The sequence below is a fragment of the Populus nigra genome, chromosome 6 (assembly GCF_951802175.1).
Source record: "Populus nigra chromosome 6, ddPopNigr1.1, whole genome shotgun sequence".
Taxonomy (NCBI): Eukaryota; Viridiplantae; Streptophyta; class Magnoliopsida; order Malpighiales; family Salicaceae; genus Populus; species Populus nigra.
Genome location: NC_084857.1, coordinates 9,872,142 through 9,888,258, shown reverse-complemented (window position 1 = coordinate 9,888,258; position 16,117 = coordinate 9,872,142). Strand labels below are relative to the sequence as shown.

At 32.4% G+C, this 16,117-nt stretch overlaps 2 protein-coding genes across 2 annotated transcripts; both read left to right on the top strand.

The window, feature by feature from the left end:
* Positions 1 to 2,769: 2,769 nt before the first annotated feature.
* On the top strand, positions 2,770 to 3,827 carry LOC133696788 (probable calcium-binding protein CML25). Its single transcript, XM_062119065.1, has one exon. It carries the CDS (start codon positions 3,005 to 3,007, stop codon positions 3,596 to 3,598), a length of 594 nt encoding a protein of 197 aa, XP_061975049.1. The 5' UTR covers positions 2,770 to 3,004; the 3' UTR covers positions 3,599 to 3,827.
* Positions 3,828 to 6,554: 2,727 nt separating this feature from the next.
* LOC133695743 (uncharacterized) lies at positions 6,555 to 7,214 on the top strand. The gene has a single exon (XM_062117687.1). It carries the CDS (start codon positions 6,763 to 6,765, stop codon positions 6,988 to 6,990), a length of 228 nt encoding a protein of 75 aa, XP_061973671.1. The 5' UTR covers positions 6,555 to 6,762; the 3' UTR covers positions 6,991 to 7,214.
* Positions 7,215 to 16,117: the final 8,903 nt, after the last annotated feature.

Sequence of the window (16,117 nt, the reverse complement as noted above, 5' to 3'; positions counted from 1 at the left end):
ATCCTCAAGTATGTCTCCTAGCAATGAAGCATAGAGGATGGAGATGTCTCGAGTACCGTATGCATCAGCAGTGGGAAGTTTAATGTTTGCCATGATATGTACAAGACCAGACATTGCACAAGCAGTGGGAGCAGCTAGTCGATACATGGCAAATCCTGGTAGAGAGCATTGGAATACTATTAAGAGGATCTTGAGATACATCAAGGGTACCTCAGATGTTGCATTATGTTATGGAGGATCAGAATTTACTGTCAGAGGTTATGTTGACTCAGATTTTGCCGGTGACCTTGAGAAAAGAAAATCCACTACAGGCTATGTGTTCATAATTGCAGGAGGAGCTGTGAGCTGGGTCTCTAAACTTCAGACTGTTGTAGCATTGTCCACAACAGAAGCTGAGTACATGGCAGCTACACAAGCTTGCAAAGAAGCAATATGGATGAAAAAACTTATGGAGGAGCTCGGGCACAAACAAGAGAAGATTCTTTTGTATTGTGATAGTCAAAGTGCCTTGCATATTGCAAGGAATCCAGCATTTCATTCAAGAACAAAACATATAGATGTTCAATATCACTTTGTTCGCGAAGTTGTGGAAGATGGAAGTGTGGATTTTCAGAAGGTTCATACAAAGGAAAACCCAGCAGATGCTTTGACTAAACCGGTCAACACTGATAAGTATATATGGTGTAGATCCTCTTATGGCCTAGCAGAAACGTAAGCAGCATGAAGATGGCAAGTATAGAAAGGATAGAAGAAGAATCACAGATAATCAAGTGTGAAGACTTGATTAAATCATCAAAGTCTTCAAGTGGGAGAATGTAAAGCCACTTTAATTAGTTGGCATAATTGATGGGATTTGAGTGGGAGATGAGTTGTAATTGGTGGAGTGTGAGTGGAGGATGAGTTGGTATAATTGGTGGAGTATGAGTGGAGGATGAGTTGTTAGGCATATATTCCTCCTAAATTTATGACCATTATACCCTCACTCTTGCCTATAAATAGGCAATGCATTCAAGCCTATATGCACACCAAGATAGAGAAGAGAAGAGGAGAGTGAAGAGAGAGTAATCCCACAAAATTGTGAGGTATTTGTGAGAGAGTAAGTGAGGTGTTTTCTCCTAATAATAGAGAGATTCTTAGTTGTTCTCCTATTATTTGAGAGAGGTTGTAATTCCCACATTACTTAGTAAAATCCTTCTATACTTGCCTGTGGACGTAGCCCAATTGGGTGAACCACGTAAATTCTTGTGTGTCTCATTTCTCATTTTATCTTATTCCTTGCCTTTTATCTTGTCGGGTTTGCATGCCAGTATCCTAACATTAAATATATTTGTTTTTGTGGTTGTGCTTGGAAAAAAAATTAATTTTTAAAAAATATTTTTTATTGTGGCGTGTTTCATTTAAATAGATGTTTAATTAAAACTATAATTAAAAATATTTCTAAAAAAACAAGTGATAAGTGTTTGTTTAAAATTATGGTTGAAATTGTTGTTAGATATTAAATTATTAAAAAGAGCAACTAATTTATATATCAATTTGCATTGTATTTAAAAATATATTATTATAAGAACAACTAAAAAGAAAAAAACTTATTTATCTAGATGAGAATTCGAAGATGTTTCAACATAATGCATGTGATTCTATGATCATATCTTTTTATATTTATTAATTCAAGTATGGGAGGACCCTTTATTCCTTTATTAATTTCTATTGGGAATTTGTTTTTACAGGATCACAGACAAAGCCTGCTTCTTAGCCCCCAAACTTCAACACAGGATGTAATCATAGAATGCCTGATTCAATCCTGAAGTTCTTAGAACTCCATCAACCAGGAACTCTAAATTATACGTCTTACATTTTTTTTAATCTTTCTTTTGACATTTAGGAGATGATGCCAAACATTTTCTGGAGCGAGATAAAAAATCTCATCTTAGTTAGCTTTCAGAGAGATCGGTCATTCCCGTGAAGATTAGCAATTTGTTTTAGGTGACTTAATTTAAATCTAACACAACATGTGCAATGCAATCCATTTATGATTTGAAGGGTCTGGCTTGTTAATTTGTTAGAATATTTGACCGGAAAAGTTGGATATATCGGGTCAGAGAAATCCTCGCCAACGTGCCAGCACTAAGTAGCAGTATGAATTAGTATCAGAAAACACATTCTTAGAAAAAATAAATATAAATTCAATAGTAATAATTAGGATAGATTACAACTACGTACCATTTATGATTTTACATTAGAGTTATTAATCGATATTGTTGGTAAATAAATTATATCAAATCTAATTTCTAATATTTTATAAACTATAAATCCGATTTATTCAATATTGTCGAATTGAACTAAGTTAGATATATCAAGCTATATTATATTTTTATGAATATTACATATATTCATCGATTGAATAAATATTAATGATTTTCATAGGTTTGTAGGTTTAATTTTAGTTATATGATAAAAAAAATCTATACAAACAATAAAATAAAAATATAAGATAAAAATAAAATAAAAATAAATTTATAAATTTATAAATTTAAATATATAAATATATTATATTAGATTGATTAGGTTTTAAAAACCTCAATTCACCTTAAATATACAATATTTTAGATTTTTTTTAAACCTATTATCATGTATAATATACACATTTTAACAGGTTAAGTAAAATAAAATAATATAAATATTACATATTTAGCCGCTTTTTTGAACACTCTTATTTTACATTACATGCATAAAGGCATGAGACGAGACAGCTTTTTATGAGATGGCATGGCCGCATGGGTACGAGGGCAATGAATCACGCCTAAACTCTCTCTCTCTCTCTCTCTCTCTCTCTCTCTCTTTCTTATCAAACCAATAAATTTCTCGATGTTAGTTACAACAAATCTCAACATTCCATTTCTTTTCAAATACCTAATAATAACATCAACATTTCCTCCCTTCCAATCCTTTCTCCTCTCCTCTCTTTCATTTTTTTTTTTTTTATCACAAATCTAAGAAAACACAAATGGGTTTTAAAGCCCTTTTCAACCGCAAGAAGAAGTCCAAGAAATCAGATTCCTCTGTCGATTCGCCATCTGCTATAGTTGCATCAATTAGCGGATCCAAATCACCTTCTATCAGGCTAAGACCCCAAGTTGAAGAGCTTGAGCAAGTTTTTAAGAAATTCGACGTCAATGGAGACGGCAAGATCTCCTCTGCTGAACTGGGCTCAATCATGGCAAACCTGGGTCATGAAGCAACCGAGGATGAGCTGCAAACTATGATAACAGAATTCGATGCCGATGGTGACGGGTTCATTGATTTGCAAGAATTCGTGGCACTAAACACACAAGGGGTGGATACAAATGAGGTAATGGAAAACCTGAAAGATGCCTTTTCTGTTTATGATGTTGATGGAAATGGGTCGATTTCTGCTGAGGAATTGCATAAAGTGATGGCCAGTTTGGGGGAGCCTTGTTCAATGTCCGAGTGCAGGAAGATAATTAGTGGGGTTGACAGTGATGGTGATGGGATGATTGATTTCGAGGAGTTTAAGGTGATGATGATGATGGGTGCTAGGTGGGATTCCATGGACGCTCTCAAAGGAATTGGGGGTTAGCTGACTGAGTTGTCTGCGGTGATTGACTGATTTTGGTTGGTCTCGTGGTGGTGGTGGTATGTGTGTTCTGATCGATTTTCAACTCCAAGATCTGTAGGCTATTTCTATTTCTAATTTATTTATTATTTGTGTTTTTATTTTTTTTAAATGATAATCATATTGGTGGATCAACGAATTTGTGAATATTATATTCCATTCAATACAATCCCTCCTGTTATAATTTGTATTATGTTCTTTCCTTTTCCTTCTTTATTCCTTCCATCAAAACATGAAGATCAGAAGATATGAAGTGGGTAGCAAGCTAGCTTTGTTGGGTCATAGCGGTAAGTTGAAGTGTTTCTAATAACACGGGAATTAAGCTGCTGACTGACTACTTATTTGTGTCGATGCTCTGCTGTTTTGTTATCATGGAATTTGCTCATACATTTCTTTCTTGAATTTTTATGTGATTATATAAAAAGTTTAAAGAATAATTAATTGATGAAAACCATGTGAAAAATAAGAAAAAAAATATTTAATTCTCATTGTAATTTTTTTTACAATTTATTGTATATTAAATTCATATATAATTATTAAAATAACTATTGTAAAAGGATAGACTGGTTTTTTTAACAAAATTATAATTATTAATTTAAATAAAATTTTATTTTAAACTAATAAAAAAAATGGTACAAATTTTCTAGATGGAACTTGAACCCACCACTCCTTCCCGGGTCATAGAAAGAGGAGCCCAAAATTCATATATTCCTACTTTAAAACGAATTTTGGATATTCGTTAATGTTGAACACTCCATTGGCCAGCAGGTGGCAAGATCTTCCATTCCATGCCAGGGAATTCCTCCTTCTGCCGCTGATGTCCAAGATTTCAGTTTTAAATCTATAGATGTGCTATGATTTTATTAAGTCTTAATAGTTTTGAATAGGCCTTCAGAATTGTGGACTTATTTAAACATTAATTAAAAACATTTCATCAATTCTTTTTGTGTGATCGTGCAAAATCTTCCCGGAATTGTAAACTAATTACTGATTGAGTTTTTTATATTGGCTACTATTTTTCTATTGCATAAATATGAAACTCACTGAAAATTATCAAATTATCCAAAGTCTCAATTATTAGATTTATGGATTTCACTTTTATATATATATATGAGATTATTTAAGAAGTACATTTTAGAAGAATATTCATGAGATTCCATGAAAATATTAACTAGTAAGAAATTTTATGGTATTCATGGAGTAGCAGTATTTTATTAGCTGTTTTTGAAATTTATTGTTAAAAAATAAAAATATATATATAATTAAAATAGAAAAATCCTAAATAAATATATTCTTATCACTTGGTTATGAATTTTATATTTTCTTTTCTTTTTATTTATATTTATATTTTTCTCTTCAAAACTAGTACTAAAAAATAACTAATAAGATAAATATTAATTACTCCCCGATAATTTTTTCCGTTGTTACACTGTAAAATCTCAAATCCCCTGCCGTTAGATCTCTTTCATCTAGGATGTGAACCCCTGCGGTAAGAATATATTGTCCAGTATATTCTTGTTTGAATGGGAAACATCAGATGAGTCAAATTTATCTTCTTATATATATATAATCCCATTAATTGGATGGTGTTATTTTTACTTCGCAATTTATTATTTCCATTCCGCTATTTTATGTAATGACTAATAAGACCATGTTTAATACGTGTCTTAATTATCCTATGATCTTAAATTCCTTTAAATAATTGCTTTTAATGTGTTTCTTTTAAAATAATATAACAAGAAGAAATAAAACTATATAATAAAGCCTATTATTTTAATTATTTTATGTTATTTTTAATTAGTTAAAATTTACACTTTATATTAAATTAAAATTCAAGAAAATCTATATACTTCATGTGAGAAAAATGAAAATTTGTAGAAACATGAAAATATCCGTGTACAAAAAATTTGTAGAAACATGAAAATTTATATTTTAAAAGAATTTTTTTTATTTTTTTAAATTATTTTATTTAATATTTTTAATTATTTTAATATGTTGATATCAAAAATAAATTTAAAAAATAATAAAAAGATATTTTAATATATTTATAAGCGAAAAACACTTTAAAAAATAACTACTATTACATTATCAAATTAGCTCATTAAATGTTTCATATGATTTGGACTTGTTTGAGAACGTGGTAGGGATTAATTTTTTAAATTTTTTTTTATATTAAAATAATTTAAAAATATAAAAGAAATTAATTCAAAAAAAATATATTCAAAATCTGCTGAAATATCAGCGCAGAAACAGCTACAAACCGGAAAGAGGTGGGTATCACGTTTTTAGATAGGTGTGTGTATCGCGTAAAATTAATTAGGACAATCTCTCTTTGATATCTTAGTCTGTCAAAAGGCATGTGGAGGTGGTCACGGAACTTGCTGGGGGTTATAATCTTTGAAAAGGTCAGGACGGTTGACTGAGACACGAGGAAGCACTAGTTCATCATGGGATGATACAGGAGCTTTTGCACCTTCTCCTGTTCCTCACCTGTGATATGCATTCATCGAGAGGACGTTATCATTTTTGTTATCACATAATTAAGTTGGCATAAATACGAGATTAAAAAACACCAATTGGAGGAATTAGAAATTAAGCCCAAAATCATAATCTACTGGCAGAAAATGTATAAAATCGATAGTTTAGCCATGGAAAAGTGTGTTGTTTTGGACGATTGGTTGCTTCACTCTTGCTGAAGTAATCGTGACTCAGAAATTAAAGATGTTCAAATTGTTTTCATTGTTCGAATGGGAAAGGTCCATAGCCGTTCAATGAACTTTGAATCTGTTGCTTACGTAATATATACGCATGTACATTTGTGAATGTGAAGAATGCAGACAACAGTCAAAGGAACAAGTAATCGTCTGATTCTTTGACCCAAACTCGTCAGTTTTTAAATAGTTGTGGATGGCACGGTTTCAAGAGTCGAAATGCAGAGAATTTCCTCTTTCCATCGCTTTCCTTCCCTTTCCGCAATACTACAGTATTTCATGAAGAAACCGTGTTTTCTCTCTCTCTCACTTGCAATCCATGTATAAATACTTGTCGAGACGTTCAAAAGTCAGGCAGGCAGGCGGGTATACAAGACCTGAAGTGTTGTTTCTTTAAAGAAGATCTGGTCACTTTCAATGGAGAACAACAACAATAGCAGATGCAGGGATGGGGATGGGGATCGTGGGTGTGTAGGGTTTCCAGCTCACAGCCAGGTTATAAAGATCAAGCAAGAATTCGAAAAAATCAAGCATACATCTCCGCAGCAGCTAGAGAAGAGAGGGGTTATAAGATGCAGGATCTATGGGCAGCGATCACGTTCGCCTCTGGGTCTAGCCGAGAGACCCATCTCAGTAGGCAACTAAGTTGTAACAGAGAGTTCATCAGAATAACATGAAAATGGAAGATCGTGCTCTGTTGTGCATAAAGCTAGGCAGGAAGCTAGTGTTAATTAGTTCTAGGAATCAAAATAACAAAATCACTTCCTTGTGTGTGACTTGGATTTTGTCAAGCACCCAGCTGCTGCTGTGCATATCTTTGATGTTATATGACAAGGCTAGGGACCTCGAGGAAAGCTTTAATTTCCTAATCCATTTTTCTTTTCTTCGCTCTTCTTTTTTCTTCATTTCTTTTTTATTTTCGTGGTTATTCTACAGCTCTCTTTTACTATCAATTTTTTGATGGATTGAACCAACAGTGGTGTTTCATCCTTAGATAGTATTCAATACTGGACAGATTATTGGATTGCCACACCTCTATCCTTTTTCTTTGTTAAGATCATTTTCACAGATTTTTCTCATCAAAGCATTGGTGAAACCAGTGAGCTCGCTCTGAAAAGGGTCAAAGCAAAGCCCTGCCAAACATGCTCCTCGAGACTTTCACCATTCACCAAAGGCCAGAGCAGAAGGCATTTGCGGTTTTTCCACCTTAGAGCATAATCAACTCTATTATAACTGTGTAAATATTGTCTCATCGTTAACAGATTGGGTCTCATACAAAGTAATCTCCATCTTGATCACTCAATCCCCTCGGTAATCTGGGAATATTTGTTTATCCGGGTTGTAAATCAGTGGAAACCCACAAAGATTGGAAATATCTTAATAGTTTTATTGCCCAATCTGAACACTAATTGACTGCGTATTCATTTTCTACTATCTGCCATAAAAAAATTATTGCTCGAAAAATATCTTCTTTTTCCATGCATAACAAGTTCAAAGAAATTAGAAATGAAATTTCTGTAAAGAATCTGCCATTCTGGTAGGAAGAAGTTATGGATGTGTAGTGATTCGTTTCTAAGAACTACTTGCCCCGATACAGAGATTTAGCTGCATTTTACCTGATACTCGAAATAAAGTAAAACCATTTCTGATTCTTCCCTTACAGGTTACAGCAGAGCAGAATCGTAGTTACGCTCCTTATCACTTTGATGGGAAAACCTGAATAATTCGAACAATTCAAGCGGCGGTGCCTAAAGCGAAATCGATCTCTTCCTAACAAAGCCTCACCAACACTGATAATTGATCTTATAAAGACGTATATTTCTTCATATTGATCTCTTCCTATCAAATCAGAGTAGCATAATGCAATTTGAAGATACCCGCCACTGCCCACTCAGTTTCAAAGAGATATATTGACCCCATTCCAAATAGGATTTTCAAAAGAGTGGGGACATTGAGTGGGCAAAATAGGTAATGGTAGCATACACTGCTATGCTGGAATATGATCTCGAGAGCTAGAGCGAACAAGTCGTAGTTAAAACTTAAAATGACTCCCCTCCCTTTACAAATTTGCCTTGAAGAGCCGTTGTGTCATTGGACAGAAGTGATTTCGCTCCGCTTATTAGATCTCTCGTCACATCTATAATGAAAGACTTTCTTCTGGATTCTGAACTGGATGGCCAGTTCAGTGGAAGATGAAACACCTTGTTTAAAAAGGATCCGTCCTCCATTATTTTGGTAGGGAAGTGCTCAAGTGCGATCACACAGTGCAATGATGGTGCGGAAAGCAGCTACCCAAATCAAAACCCAGATCAAGAAACACAAAAACAAACATGAGCTAATACAAAATGGATTGAGCCGTAAAAGAAAGATTGCAAGTGAGAGAAGAATAAAGAGCGAGGCTTCTACTGAGACCAAGTTGCAGAAAACGATAGGGAGTGGCTTCCCGCGAATTACTTTTCTTTCCCCGCTACCACAACTATTCAATTAAAAGAGTGCTACATTACTGTTCATGAGGCTAGAATAGCTAACCATGCAGGGAGCAACAACGCATAAGAATTGTAAGGAAAAAACTTGAAAACAAGCGAAATTAAAAAGGGTTAGAGAAGAAATATGTTATTTTTAGTTTTTAGAAGGTTGGGGAATGCATAACTATTAAAATTTAAGACCCAGTTAGAAAATTTTAAAACCTCTCCCCTAAAAGATGAATGATTGAATTCCCAGCGATAACAGGAGTAATAAATGAGTATGAATTATTGAATTCCCAGCGATAACAGGAGTAATAAATGAGTTAAACCTCCAACATGTTGGAAGCTAGAGACCGAAGCGTAATCTTAATTGAACAAAATGTTGAGAACACTTGATAGATTTGAGATTTGCATTTAAACCAAATTCCCTCCAATACGTTTATTTTCATTTTCTTAGCAATTCCTCTGTGCTTACATATCCCGTAATTGCATACTTGCTGAAAAACATTAATAATAATAAACCAAAAAGATTGATGCTTTTCCCCTGTATCAACTCACAAAACACTATTTGTTTGTTTAAAGAGCAGAATTAAAACTGAACTTAATAAAACCCTGAGCAAATGAAATCAGTATCACAACTTAAATCCTTAATAAAAGCATATCCATGTTTGTTTTGCCAGGCGTTGTTGATTAATAAATGATTAGCCCTTCTATTGCTTTTAAATGCATCTGTCTGTCTCCAGCAGCCAAGACTTTGAAGCCCCCAGGGGTTGAAAGTGAATCTGGGGAGGCCTTCCAGCAAAGGTCGCGTCCTTCCCAGTCAATTATATCTCCTCCAGCACCCTCGAACTCGATGATGGGTGCCCATGCAAGAAAGGTGAGCGCATCAACATCACATTCCATGACTGATAATGGTGGACAAGCAAAAATATCTGATAGTGTGTAAGCAAAAATAATTAGTGCTTACACGCTAATTATTAGAGGTTGCCTACCTCTCTTGTGAATGACTATTTCCTGTAGAACATGTTTTCTGAGTAATCTGAAAAGCGAGAGAGTTGGAGGCCATTTTAAATCCGCACTGAATTAGTATTCCGAGTTGGGCCGAGCTGTTCCTTCTTTCCTTTTTTCCTGGTTATGTTCGGAAAAGGCTACGCAACCGGCCTTGTAATTCGTACCTCAGAATATGGGATCCGTGTGTGTGTCATCTTTGAGCTCTGCCCTTCTAAATGGAAATCGCACATCCATGGGCTTTACATTGCCGTACCAGTAAAAAAAAAAAAAATTGGTGCCTCTGCAGCTTATACAGATTTTCTAATTAAATGTCTTCACTATTATTATTTGGGTGCTTATACCTCTCTTTTTTTTCAATTAAATGTCACTGCTTTTGTTTTTATTTATTTAGGTGTTTGCATCTCTATTTTTTTTCCATCAATTATTTTCCTTATAATCTATTATTTTGTTGATGACATGTCGCACGTCATCCTCATTGGGAGACCAACTATTCGAAAAAAAAAATTATTGAAGAATAAATAAATCTTGTTTTGGAAGAGATGTTTCGTGCCCCTTCTTCCTTTTGTTAGTTCTCAAGAAATCTTAAAATCCTAAACCCAAAAAAAAAAAAAGAATAAAAATGTGGAAGAGACTAACTTTTCATGCTTCAGGAAAAAATCTCTTTTGTATCTTCATTATTTAATTTTTATTTACTTTAATTTTTTTTTTTTATTTTTAAATCTTGATTCTGATTCTTCTTTTGTTTTCAATCCATGGATAGTGAGTTTATTCAATGGACACATCATCAATAACTTAACAAATTTTCAGCTGAGGCAATTGTAGAAAAGAAAAAAAAAATTGAAGTGCAAGCACTCAAATTGAAAAAACAAATATAGATAGACTTTGTAGAAATTTTACACATATAATCATCTAATTCTTCATTAATGAATTAATATTAAAAATAATTTTTTAAATAAAAAATATTATTTTAATATATTTATAAATAAAAAACAACTATTATCATATTCTCAACCTACAGAAAATCCACACATCATGTGCTTCATCTCAACAATTCATTGATTAGAGGTTAAAGTTAAAAGATATTTATTTTGGATTTAAAAAATATCAAAAGTGTTTTTGAATTTTTTTTTAAAATTAATATTATTTTGATATTTTTAAATTATTTTAATGTACTGTTATCAAAATTAATTTTAAAAAAATAAAAAATAATAATTATTATAAAACACCACGATAATCATTAGCTGAATCAGCTAGCTAGGCATCAACGTACTTATCATATTTTCTGATTAATTATTAATAGCCTGGATTTTCCTTTCACGTGGCATGACTATTTATGTAAATCTAAGTAAGACGTGTGTGGGGAGCACATGGTTTCTTAATTTTTGGCTTGAAGTCGGCTAATAGCCAATTAATTTAGAAAAAGGGTTGGCTCCTAATTTTGGTTTACTGCATGTGGAAGCGTGATGCGTCATTTAAATTTGTATTTCTACTTAATTACGGAGTAAAATTAACGACTGGAGCAACCAACTTTGAATCTCAGATTTCACAGCATCCGATATTAGGCACTTATGACGGGGAAAAAAAAACGAAGGATAGCATCAAAAATATAATTTACTTTTTTTTTTTTTTTTTGGCTCTTCAGCCCTTCTGCCAGAGGATGAAATTCCTTAAAACGTTGCTTTCTTGTCACTTGTAGTGTGGAAAATCTTTTAAATATGATGGATTTGGATCATATTTCTTTAGTTCGATTCGATTGTAAAGATATTTTTTTTTAGAATAAACAAATAAAGCTTATAAAAATATGTTTGACAGTAAAATTGTAATTACTTTTTAAATAATTTTTCATGCTAAAATTTATACTAATAATATTTTTTTAAAAAAAAATTATTTTTAATATTAACACATCAAAATAATTTAAAATATATTAAAAATAATTAAATTTGTTAGAAACATGATTTGTACGGCATTCAAGTCTCTCTCTTTTTAATTAAAAACTTAGAAAAAAGTGTTCAGATTTATAATAGTTTTCTGCCACGAGAGAAAGAGAACGCCATTTTATACAGCCTCGTTTTTTTTTTTTGGACAGAGCGACGATTTTGTACTGCTCGAGGGAAAAAAATAATTGAGTCGGAGCTTCTTTACTAGAGATTTTAATTTAGCCCCTGCATCTCTAACTCTATTCATAATTAGGTCCTTGACTTTGAATCTTTCTTTTCATATTTTGCATTTATAATTACGTTTTACAGAATCATTCGATAAGAAGTAAAAACAAATAGAAAACTTATGAGGAAAGGACTTGTTGTGTATTGATTTCAAAAATGAGGGACTGGATTGAGACTTTCAAAAACAGGGACTTAAATGCATCTTCTTTGCATAGAAAATTCCAACCATCTTCTTAAATCATAGTCCCAGCCACCAAAATTGTTGTATAAACTTCATTCCCAGCTCAAAAACTAACAGTGGAAGATGACAGGAGCTAATTTGGTTAAACTCTACAAGAACTTGATGGTATGTAAAATTGAGTAAAACAGACTATAAGAGCAAATTAATAACAAATTTTACACACACGAATGTGAACTTGAATCAAAGATTGTAATTTTTTGTACTGTGAGTGGAGATTTGGAGAGAAAAAAGAGAGAGACGAGGGTGGGATATCTGCAGAGTAGCTGTAGCGTTTAATCCATTTAGGATCGGAACAAAAGAAAATCATATACATACATATAGGATATGGTCGAAAATTAACATCACGAGGATATTTTTATCCAACAAAAAAAATAAGTCATTGAGTTGGAAAACATTGGAGAGCAGACTTTTCCAAATTGCTTTTGAAGGGTAGAAAAAGTTGGAAGATCACCCAAAAGATGTTTTCCAGAAGCAACTTAATTTATTGTGGAAAAGGAAAAAATCAGTCTTCCATTTTTCACCTTGTAAAAACTTATATTTGAATACAAAGTTCTTTTTTTTTTCCTCAGAAAATTAGAAAAATAATTTTTCCACTTTTTCACGTTGTAAAAACTTATATTTGAATACAATTTTTTTTTTTTCTGTTTCTTCAGAAAATTAGAATTAAAAAAAATCTAAGAGTCTTAACTCTAGAAGCATTACACTGCTCATTGGGATAGTGTGATAACAACTAGTTTACTCTTCTCATCAAAACTTACCAAGCCTGCACTTGGAGGTAAAAAAATCTTTTTAGATCCATCGAACATTACAAGTTTACTCGGGGACAGATATATTGGTTAATATAGTTTTTTAACACGGTTAACTTACTTGTTGATCTTAAAAGCAAAAAACAAAACAAAAAAACCTTCGGTTAGGGAGTTTTTTGTCTTTTTAAAATTATTTACACAGTATATTTACACTGATACCTTGGAAAATAACAAGACTTGCACAAAGGGGTTTCTTTATCTTTTCCTTTTGTTTAAACAGTAAAGTTCCAGGATTTCCCTTTAAGGTTTTTTTTTTAAAAAAAAACAAAAACTATTTCAAGGGCGTTTTAATCTTTTTCCTTCTGTTATTTTTAAGCTTCTGAGGGGTTCTTTCTTGATTTCAATAAATTAAATAATATTTTTTAAAAAATTATTTACGTGTCAGCACATATGTGATCTCCGGTTACTAAATTTTGCTTTCTAGGATAGTATAAACAACGTTACCAAATTTAGCCTTTCAGTTAACAGGGTTGATTCGATTTTTTTTCTTTATTAATTTTTTATAAAATTAGATTTTTTTTAATTTCATCATTGGATATTAAATATATTGATCTTTCAGCTTTGTTTTTTTTTTTTAAGTCATCTCAAGTGTAAATTAGTCAAGTTAATTCAGATTAACTCATGTTTTTTTGAAATGTTTTTTTTTTAACTTCAATCCTTTTTTATAGGTCCTTATTTTGAGAGTTAATTTCTTTTTATTCCGATCTCATATTAGGGATGATTGATTAATCAAATTAATTCGAGTTAACTCATATTTTTCTCTTCAACACTATTTTTTTATAGTTGATTTTTTTGTTTAATCATTTGATATTAGGCTACTAAGTCTTGAGTTTTGCAAGTGTTTTACCCGATTGATTTTTACAAGTTATCTTGATTTCATGTCTCAAATTAAATGTTAGTAAAGTTAACCCAAATTAACTTAGATTATTATCATCATCTTGATTTCATTTTTATATTAAATTTGTTTTTGACATAGTCTTCTATATAAAATAAAATGAGACATCTACCTAGTAATAGTCTATTATTGAACACCCTTTACCTGCTCTTGTTTTGTCCTATAAAGTTTATATAGTTGGAATCCATACTGCGAGTACATCCAACACATGGTCCAACTCAACCGATCTCTTGTTAGTAGTAAAACCCAAATCAATAACTCAAGTTCCTTCATGTACGTACCCCCATTTCCCTCGTTGTCTTTTCTTCCAATTCCTAGTCTATTTAGGGTTCTTACTCATACACGAAAACAAACATATTAATCTGATCAACAAACACGATTTTTGTCTTCATACACTTTATGAATGGAATATTGCAATGTTAGGTGGGCATGAAAAGTTTTACGCATATATACTTGATTGGTTCGGTAGAATATATACCAATAGAATATTAAAATTTCTTATAATCTATTTTTATGTTTTAACTTTTATAATAACATTTCTTAATTAAAATCTTAATCTCTCTCTCTCTCTCTCTCTCTCTCTCTCTGTTTATTTTTTTCTTGAAAACGAGAGAATTGAATTAACAGGGAAAGATTGCAAATAAGCCAAAAACACATACAAAAGGCAGTAGATGCCAAGGGTGAAAACGGAGCACAGGACAGCAAAACACTGGAAAAGAGAGAACATCGAGGCAGAAGTTTTAATATTTTTTACCCTCTCTTGCAATCATTTTGGCCTCACTAAGCACTGATATACAGTTGTCTTATAAATTTCTTATCTCGGTCACTTGATTCCTATTGGATACACATGTTTTATGTACGTGTGAACGTGAGATTAGGAGCAATTGTCGCTGATGCTGCGCTGAATTAAAAAAAAATAAAAATTTCCTAGCCGTTCCGACCCCTGACCTTCTGGATGTGCTGAGCACGATATGTTTATACCTCGACCCGGCATTCTTGTTCGGACAAGCACTTCAGTGTATTTTTTGAGTTTTAAGAATTCAGAATCGACATCTTGCACTACCTACTGATGCAAACATGTTTAACCAATGCTAGCACCATCCTTTTCTCTCCACTAATGATATATACTTTCCACCAAATGAAATACTGCATGTGATTCCACTTATCACGAGATATCTGGAACAATTACTTTTAATAAAGATAAAATGATATGATAAAGATCTATAAATATTTTTAATTATCGAATAAAACATTCAGGTTCATTCAACAATCATACATTCCCTCATTTTTCATTCCTTTTTATCTTCCTATCTATTACTCCTTCTGCCTCTATTATCATGTGATCATCTATTTTGATTGAGAATTTGTTTGTGCAGAAATAACAAAGTGTAGAAGCTAAATCTATATTCAAGTTCATATCCTTCAATTCAATTCAAGATGCAATCATGGAAAGCTAAATTCAATAATAAAGTTTTCATGATTCATTGGTCACTGTAAATGATATCATGTACGTATAAATAAAGTAGCTAGGAAAAGCCAAGTAAATAAGTAAAAAGAATTCATGAAGAGGTATCCTAACAACCACGCATCACATGGAAGGTACCTATGAAAATTCAAGAGGAACTCCTCTATTGATTTTTTTAGTTGGAAGAGTCTTCCTGTTTAATTATTAACTTCGCAAGTCATTTTATAATTGTATAGGTTTGAAGATAAAACAGCAAGGAGACAAAGAGGAGGGAATAAATTCTTGTGTAGTGGGCGGGGCGGGCATGTTTTTCCACTACATGGGAGTCCGACCTACTCAATTTATACGTCTCCGTAACCTTCTTTTGAAGGCGACTCATCTGCTGCTTGAGATCTTTAACAATTATTTTTAATTCTATAAATAACTTATTGCAAGTAGTGGATTTGAGAGCTAAAAACTGATGGATGGATTTGGCTTCTCGGGCTGCAGAGGGCTAACATTTGTATTGAAGAGCCTGATGCTCCCAACCAGTACGGCCGGAGTATCTTGCCCCTTGATCTGTGGGATGCTGTTTTCTACGGTGGTTTATTTAATTTGCCAACCATAATTATAGAGGAGTGAATTGTAGAATTGGTTGAAGAATTCATTAAACAAATTGGGTTGAAGTTTTTTTTCTTTGACAAAGCTTATATACATTATTGATTAATTGTTTGTATTTAAAAAAAAA

Bases quoted from the DNA above. Each gene is read 5' to 3' on its own strand.
- LOC133696788 (XM_062119065.1), top strand. From the start codon at position 3,005: ATGGGTTTTAAAGCCCTTTTCAACCGCAAGAAGAAGTCCAAGAAATCA.
- LOC133695743 (XM_062117687.1), top strand. From the start codon at position 6,763: ATGGAGAACAACAACAATAGCAGATGCAGGGATGGGGATGGGGATCGT.